We start from the raw sequence: 8,062 nt of genomic DNA on the forward strand, positions 1-8,062 counted from the left end.
TCTTTGGGTACTGTCTACTATCGCATGTCCACCAGCTACAGTTGGAAGAGGCTTGGTGCGAAATGTAAAAGCGGTGCATATCTCGCGAATTTTGGCTTTTTCTTTCACAGCTTTGTTCCAATAAATAAAGGTTGAATCCGAATTCTTCCGTAACGGCTTCTCCCTACCCCTACATTTAGCCCTCCAAACAGAGAATTATGGAATAATAGGCTATGTCTGAGTTCCTTCACTACTGACTATATAGTTATCTTTAAAGTGCCTTCGCCATTTTGTAGTGCTATCCGAATGATGATTCAGAAATATAGCTAGAAATTTCCCAAAAAGTCTCTGCGAAACACTAGTGTGCATTGATGCTCACTACAATAACAAATATAGACCACAATGCATTGCAGTTAAATAATTTTAGCTTAAAAAATTTGTTTAAAAGTAATTTTTAAATAAACCATCCACAATTTCCTCATCATTTCCTCATGTAAAACTGGTGGCGTCATGTCCGGCGCTTAGAAAAACCAAAGAAAAGTAGTTAGCATGGTGTCCGAATTGCTTTTAAAATCCAGGGCAATATATAGTCCCCCATTATATAGTTTTTTAGTAGTTAGGGATTAGGGTGGAATCTTGGACATACCGAATATGACGTCACCTATTTCACAAAGTCAAAATCAAATCAATACGAACATTTCACAGCGTTTATTTATGACTCCACTGTTCTGATAATGAAAATGTGGATGGTTTATTCAAAAATTACATTTAAACAAGTTTTTTGTGTCTGAAATTGTTTGACCGCAATGCATTGTGGTCTATATTTGCTAATCTAATGAGTATCGATCCATGCTAGTTTTTTACAAAGACTTCTTGGAAATTTCTAGTGCACTCGCTTTTAGAATAGTAGATTCGGACAGCACTAGAAAATGACGAATACACTATAAAGTGCACTATATAGTGAGTAGGGGGCGGATTTGTACAACGATTTAGTGTCTTTGAATTCCAACATTACTGGCCTTTCATGAATTAAAGGGGACATCATCCCTTTGTCACTACTAAATCCAAGTCCCTGATTGGTCAAAGTTCAACCTGGGTTAATATTCACAACGTTTTGTACATAGAATCCAAAAACAGTCAAATAAAACTTAGCATAGTTACACACAAACGCAAGAACGTAGAAGCCCAAAATGTGAGTTTACATGACTTCTCTTTGAAAGTGGGCACTTGAATGTGTGTTGCTGACGGCGATTTGGCTTAACACATTTAAGAGATGTTTGTGGCATCTTATCTCAGTGGGAGACATCAGCCAGTTCATTCTCTAGAGTAACAAGCGGGGGCTTTGTAGGAACTTTCACATTTCGGATGACACATGAAAGCACAATTAGCTAGCAAGAGTCCACTTCCAGTGCCCCACATTCTGATCATTTCTGACATTTGGATTTTGCTCTCCACCCACAAAAAAATAAAAAAAATTCTCCCAGCATGTGTAGATAATGTGGTGATTTTGTGTCGTCTTCCTGTTTTCTTACCCGCTAACCTCCAGAGGCAGTTGGACGACCTCCCCGAGTCTGCTTGTGCCGGAGATCTCTTGTTGTTGATAAAGGGTTCATCCTCTCCATTGTCGCCCACTGCGTTGTGCATGCTCAGAGTGTGTGACTGAAACAAAATCAACATTTCATTTGTTAGGTTTTTGTTTTTTAAAAATGCTTTTGAGACTCTGCAACCAAACTTTAGATTGCCAAGAGTTTTTTTTTTAGACAAAAAAATTTCAAGGCACAGCTTCAACTCATTTAGTTTTTAGTCAATTCTGCTGGCACTCTCTTCAAAAACTGTTGATTAATATATTCAAAAAGAACAGAAAGCTGTAAAAATGATGCCCTTTTGAGTCACCAGCATGAAAATGAATAAGGAACTGGAAACAAATAAGGCAATATTTAACAAATTGACTCTTTAGGATTAATCCTACAGTTTTGCATCGAGAAATAGAACAATATCCTTATTTAAATAAATTGGCAAAACTGGAAGAAACAGTGAAACTTTCATAGTTAGCTGATAAGCCTTTGGAAAGCATAGCAAAGATCTAAAAACAGTTGTTTTAGCTTCATAAAAAAAAAAATGCCAGGATTCTTCAGGAACTTACACACCTAAAACTTCAAACAGACGAAAGAACAAAACATGATTAATAAAGAGAGATAAAATGTGATTTTATAATCTGATTAATATGCAAAGAGTATTTTTCTGGGTTTCATTTCATGGTGAGGAACATAATTTAATATTAACTCCTTGTTAGTCTTCATCTTCTGTTTTTGGCTGCATATTTTTAAGGCACGTTGCTGAGCTAATCTGTTATTAGTGTTTGACAATGTCACAGTGACCATGCGGAAACACTGACTCGCACAGATTCTTCTAGAAATTGACAGAGTGACACTGAATATGTCTGATAACTTCAGATTTCTGCTTTGTGTCATGAGATATGAAGGATATTAAAACAGAAAACAATGATTGATAAACGTGGCAAGTTTTTCCCAATTTAATGACTACTGGATGTCAGTCTGTGTCTTCAATATTATGGCGATGGGTACAGAGCAAAGTGATACCAGTTTCTCCACAGAACTTTCTGTAGTACAATAAATATATTTTCTTTTTAGCAATACTTTTTAAAGCTGTTATTTTTAGCTTAATTTGCATTGTTGTCTGAAAACACATGAGAACAAATCCTTTTTGAATTGACAATATTTTAGGTTGTTTGCAGTCTATTCCTTTGGTAAATGTATATAGAAATGTTATTTAGTGCTTTATACCTTAATAAGACATCACATTTTGATGTTTGGTTAAGGACCCCACAGTGTCAAAAATTTGCGTTTTGGGTGTCCCTGACTTGTCGTTTTTTGACATGTTAGCTTTTCCCATTAAATTAAGGCTCTCCAACCTCCAGGGCACAAACTGGAACCGGTCCGGTACTGGAATGTTGACCATATTGATATCCTAACCTTAATCTGGCACCAGAAGCGGATCGGTATCAGTTCTGGATGCGATACTGGTTCCGGACGCGGTATCATACGCGGACCAGGCCAGGGTTAGGGTACCAGGGTTAGGGTACCAGGGTTAGGGTCACGTGGAGTGACGTGGAGGGGGTCTTTAACTAAACGCCAATATGTGGCAACTTGGGAGTGAGAATGTGTTGACCTCACTATCACAGTTTAATTCACCTAAACATACACATTCATACACTGGTGGCGGGTCCACGGCTCAACACTACTTAACCATCAGAAACCATGTAGGATTCAGAGTCCAAGGAATGGGCAGTGAAGGTGGAAACCAAGCCTGGGATCTTCCAATCAAAGGTTGACCGCTCTACCTCTGCACCACGGTTTCTGAACAAAAGGATGGCAAGTCTTCTGCCATGTAAGAAAAACTGTCACGTTCTATGAAGTTAAATATGTCGACAGTGTTGGCTGTTCCCACACATAGCGGCAGTCCGACCCAAACGAAAACTCTTGACATGAATAAAGTAAGACGGTTTCTGTCCTCCCAAGAATCAGCCATGCCAGTTAAACCAAGAGTGTCCTGAATCTGCCAATCTGGACGGTGATGCACCGCAGATCTCTGCTCGTGGCCTTCTGCTGACACGAGGGATAACTGCAAAGTCACATTATGTAGTTCAGGGAGAAACCGGGAGTGAAGCGGCGGTCCCCACACGTCGCGTTCGGTCTGGCCAGCCGGTCCTGCTTTGTTTCATTAAATGGGTCCACATGGATTTCCTTTCTGAATGGAGGACGGCCATCTGAATAATTGAACTTCACTGGTGTGACAACCATGAGGCTCTCAAGAGCTCTAAAAATGTCAGAAGCAGATGGCACACTGCCTGCAGGAAAGCTTTGGTGTGGAGCAGAGATGGAATGAATTGAGAAAGACGTAGAAAAAATGTTCATACTTTATCATGACGGAGGATAGTGAAGAAATGGGGGAAACTGATTGTGTAGACGAAGTACACACATCTTTACTGGTAAACCCATTCGTTATTCAAATAATAATTATGCAAATGAAGACCCACAGAGTTAGGGGGACAGTATGTGGCAATAAAGGGTAAGACTCTTATCCCATTTTGCATGGTGCTTAAACATTATAACCAAGCCTTGTTTGCAAAATCCCAATGTGCTTTGTGACAGCAGGAATGTACACAAACAATTACAAATAAAGCTGGATTTAATTCTTAAAATTCATGAATATTTTGTTGCTTTAAAACATTTGTCCATTTTCTAACCCTACTTAATTCCTTTGGAGTGAAAGGGTTGCTGAAGCCTATCCCATCTGCTGTTGGGATAGGTTGCCAATCTGTCACAGGGCAACACCACACACACTCGCACCTGGGGAAAGCTTAGAGCTGTCAATCAGCCTATGAGGCATGTTTTTGGAATGTTCCCAGAGAACACGCATGCATGAATGCACAGGGTGAACGTACAAACTCCACAGAAAAGTCCCAACTGGGATTTCCATCAGAGTCTTCGGTTAGAGTACTAACCACCACACCACAACACTACCTCCTGTAAAACTGTTTCTTGCATTCTTTTTTTATTTATAACTTAGTCGTTATTGTAAGGATTTCAGTATTTAGTCATGAGAGTTCCATCTTGTGCAAGTTTTGGTGAGAGTGTTTAAATCAAAATTTAACCCTTTAACCTTGTAGCTTTAGCTCTAGGGTTGACATTCTACCATAAATTCTTCAGCCATTTACTAGGAGAGTAGGGGGAAATGTATTTCTTGATATATCATGATGTTTCATTTGGCGATGCTTGTATCGATTTAAAATGCTGACAAGACAATATTTAATTCATTATTTGTGGTCATCCTTCAGCGTCTTACTTTTGTTTTCCACCTCAACCCCTGACAGCTAGTTGACAGCACAGCACACTTTGAGAAGCTCTACACCACACCGGAACATAAAGATCTCCCGAGAAACAGCTTGTGTAAATATTCAGTCTCATACGTTCAGCCTTGCCGTTTTTGTTGTTGTGAGACATGTACTACTTAGCATTACTTAGTTTGTTTCTAAGTCATACTCTGTAAAAAAAAAAGTTAAAAAATTGCTCTGGTACAGTCTTGGGATATATTGCATTGTTTCACGATACGTATCGTATCGCCAGATTCTTGCCAATACACACCCCTACCATTTATGCAATAAATGTAATTCTGAAGGGGTTATGCTAAAGCTTTAAGAATTATGCTACGTTAAAGAGCGTGTGTTATTTAGGTGTCACCGGTGACATCTCCAGTGTTAAACGATTATACTTTTCAGACTTTGAAAAGTGAGGACATTAACAGTCTTGCTCTTTCAATTCAAGTCTGAAAAACATCATGATACGGCTAATTAAGATGTTTTAGTGCTAGCCGAGTTTCCATGGCACCACATATTACCTGTTTGTCTCTAAGAAGGTGTGGTGCATCATTGAGCTTCAGTCAAAGCTATTCAACTCTTGTTTTTTTGCCAGAATGCATAAACTCTAAGCTGTTTGCAAAGAGCAAACAAACACCATTTGATAGGTTGATCCAAACCAAACACCTTAATATTGACTGGTGTTGTGTCAATGTTATTCCAAATTTTTACACAATGTGTACTCACAGTATGTTAATAGAAAATATGACGCATTAGTATGTGATATTGTCTTACAAGTGGGTTATCAGACTGAATAAAAAGTTAGAAGGAAAATAATGTTTTTTATAGACATAAAAGTTGCAAGAAAGTAGACACCATAGTCACATGGGAGTTGACCTGTATGGATGTCTTTGAGTTGTTTTTGTCTGTAGAGAGTCATAAAAAGGTGCAGCTATATCTTAAGGTGAGCACAGGTGTGTGAGTTCCTTCGTGACTCGTGTGGCCACTTTAATGGACATCATGAAACAGCAAATTTTCACTCCCAAATTGTCACATATTGATGTTTGGTTAAAGACCCTTCTGCGTCACTTTTTGACGTTTTAGGTGTCCCCAACTTGTCGTTTTTTGATGTGCTGGCTCTTCAAATCAAGGGTACGCAACAATCAGGACGCGGTACCAGATGCACACTGGTCCTCGGGACACATCCACCCAGTACCGGTATCTTAACCTTAACTCAGTACCGGTTCGTGTCCATATAGCGCCTGGTTTTGTGTCTGGTACTGGTTTGAGTCCGGTACCGCATCTGGTTCAGTTTCGAGTTAAGGTATTGGGTTTGGGTATCGGTATGTGTCATGGCACTAGAGTGGTTCTGGTTCAGCCATCAATCAAAAAACAACGAGTTGGGGACACCCAAAACGTCAAAAAGTGACAGGGAGTCAATATGTGACATCTTGGAAGTGAGAATATGTTGCATGAAAACGTACAATTGTCATCCATCAAGTGTATCATAAAGTATTCGTAAGGATAATAGAAGTTACAGTTACTTATGACATGTGGGCGATGGTATCGTACAGTAGCCCTTGTGCCACATTAGCTGGTGAGGTACTGGCTCATTGTTGACTTCGTGAAAGTGTCAAACACACAGGAAGCGCAGCTCCTGTGATACGTTAGTGACTCTAGGAAGTCCAAACAAACTACACTCTGATTGTTTAAGTTCCTCAGTTCAGGCTGTACACAGAACACATACTTATCCCATGAACAGTAATAACAGATCCCTTGTGCAGTACACAGAAGTAAAATGAAAAATCTGCACGACATACCCACATCTCACCTACTTCCCCCTTATTTACCCATACATTAAGTATTCCAATACAACCTGTCGCCTCTAGAAACAAATGTGCATGAACGGTTTTGCTGACCAAGTGGTCTATGATTTTAGTATCTATGCCTCAAACAGGTTTGCCCATTTTTCGCCTGCAGACAGTCCATATCCACCTATAGGGGCATTTGCTACCAATTTCTACCTTGATCACACCAACAAAGCAGCAACAGCAGGACACTTAAATGAAGATGCATGACCAAACTTGAACTTTGCGAGATTACTTGTAAACCAAAGTATCTATGCTACTGCACTGTTAGAGACAACAGCAAAGTGGCCCTTTTAATTTATAGTAGACCAAAGAGAATAGAAACAGTATATAAGGGGGAAAAAAGCCCAATAAAGACTTTGGATTTCAAATGCTGCTCACATCCAAATGATCAAGACTTTACTGATGGCAGCCATCCATCAAACTCACGTCAACAGCCAGTAAGTCAACACATTGTTGGAAATCTTCCATGTTTCGCCCTGAAAACAATCGGCGGAGGTAACCATGAACCTCGCCCACATAAAACACCTCCCAAGTGTTTGTTATGAAATTAAAGCTCAACCTGGAAGCCTGGTGCTCCAGAGAACCGCCTTCACAATGTTTGACTCCTATCCAAACCCGCAGATGTCACTCAGTGTTGACTAAAAAGCACGAGAAAGGTCAGCTCCTTAGTTATAAACACCATACATGAAATGAAAGGAAACTGTTGAGGTCAGCAGTGCAGCAGAGTATTTAGGGAGGAATTATTCAAGCATTTCCTAAAACAATCAGGGCAATTATTGTCACACGTGTTTAAAATTTTAAGGTAATAGCCTTTTTATTCTCAGTAATTATTTGCAGCTGGTTTAAACTTTGTTCACTAGATTTAATCAAGGATCCATTTACATGTCATATAGATTTTCTCTTAACCCAGAATTGTCGAAGTGGAAACTAAAAAAGTCAGATACCAACTTCCGCCTAATCTGGCTTTCAAGGGTATCACACAACAGGACAGTTGGAGGCTGAAAAGAGGGCGGGGCTATGGGAGGCTACACTCCTCAATAAGAGAAAATGATGCAAAGCAAAATGATGGCAATTTCACCCTTTGACTGTTTACTGGGATATAGTGTGATAATAATATTTCTCTATGGTTTCACCACAGAACTTTCTGTGGAGGTTGAGTATTTTTCTCTTTATAAAATACCCGAGGGTGGGGATACAAATTCTGGCAGAGGATACTTATCCTGGCACAACACCCGGTGTAGCTGAGGGTTAGCAGGGCTAAAGGGGACTCGTGTCTGCGAGTGGTAAAATAAGGCTAGCATCATAACTAATAAAGGCTAATGTGTCAAGCTAGCAA

General features: G+C 39.6%; 1 protein-coding gene across 1 annotated transcript in view; it reads right to left on the minus strand.

The window, feature by feature from the left end:
- The window catches only part of gal3st3 (galactose-3-O-sulfotransferase 3), a 41,197-nt gene that overhangs the window by 20,440 nt on the left and 12,695 nt on the right, over window positions 1-8,062 (minus strand). The window contains exon 2 of the mRNA XM_024288620.2: window positions 1,512-1,638. Within this exon, the coding sequence (XP_024144388.1) occupies window positions 1,512-1,623 (112 nt within the window). The 5' untranslated portion in view covers window positions 1,624-1,638. The remainder of the gene's footprint in view (window positions 1-1,511; window positions 1,639-8,062) is intronic.

This window comes from Oryzias melastigma, linkage group LG18 (genome assembly GCF_002922805.2).
Source record: "Oryzias melastigma strain HK-1 linkage group LG18, ASM292280v2, whole genome shotgun sequence".
In the NCBI taxonomy this organism is placed as follows: Eukaryota; Metazoa; Chordata; class Actinopteri; order Beloniformes; family Adrianichthyidae; genus Oryzias; species Oryzias melastigma.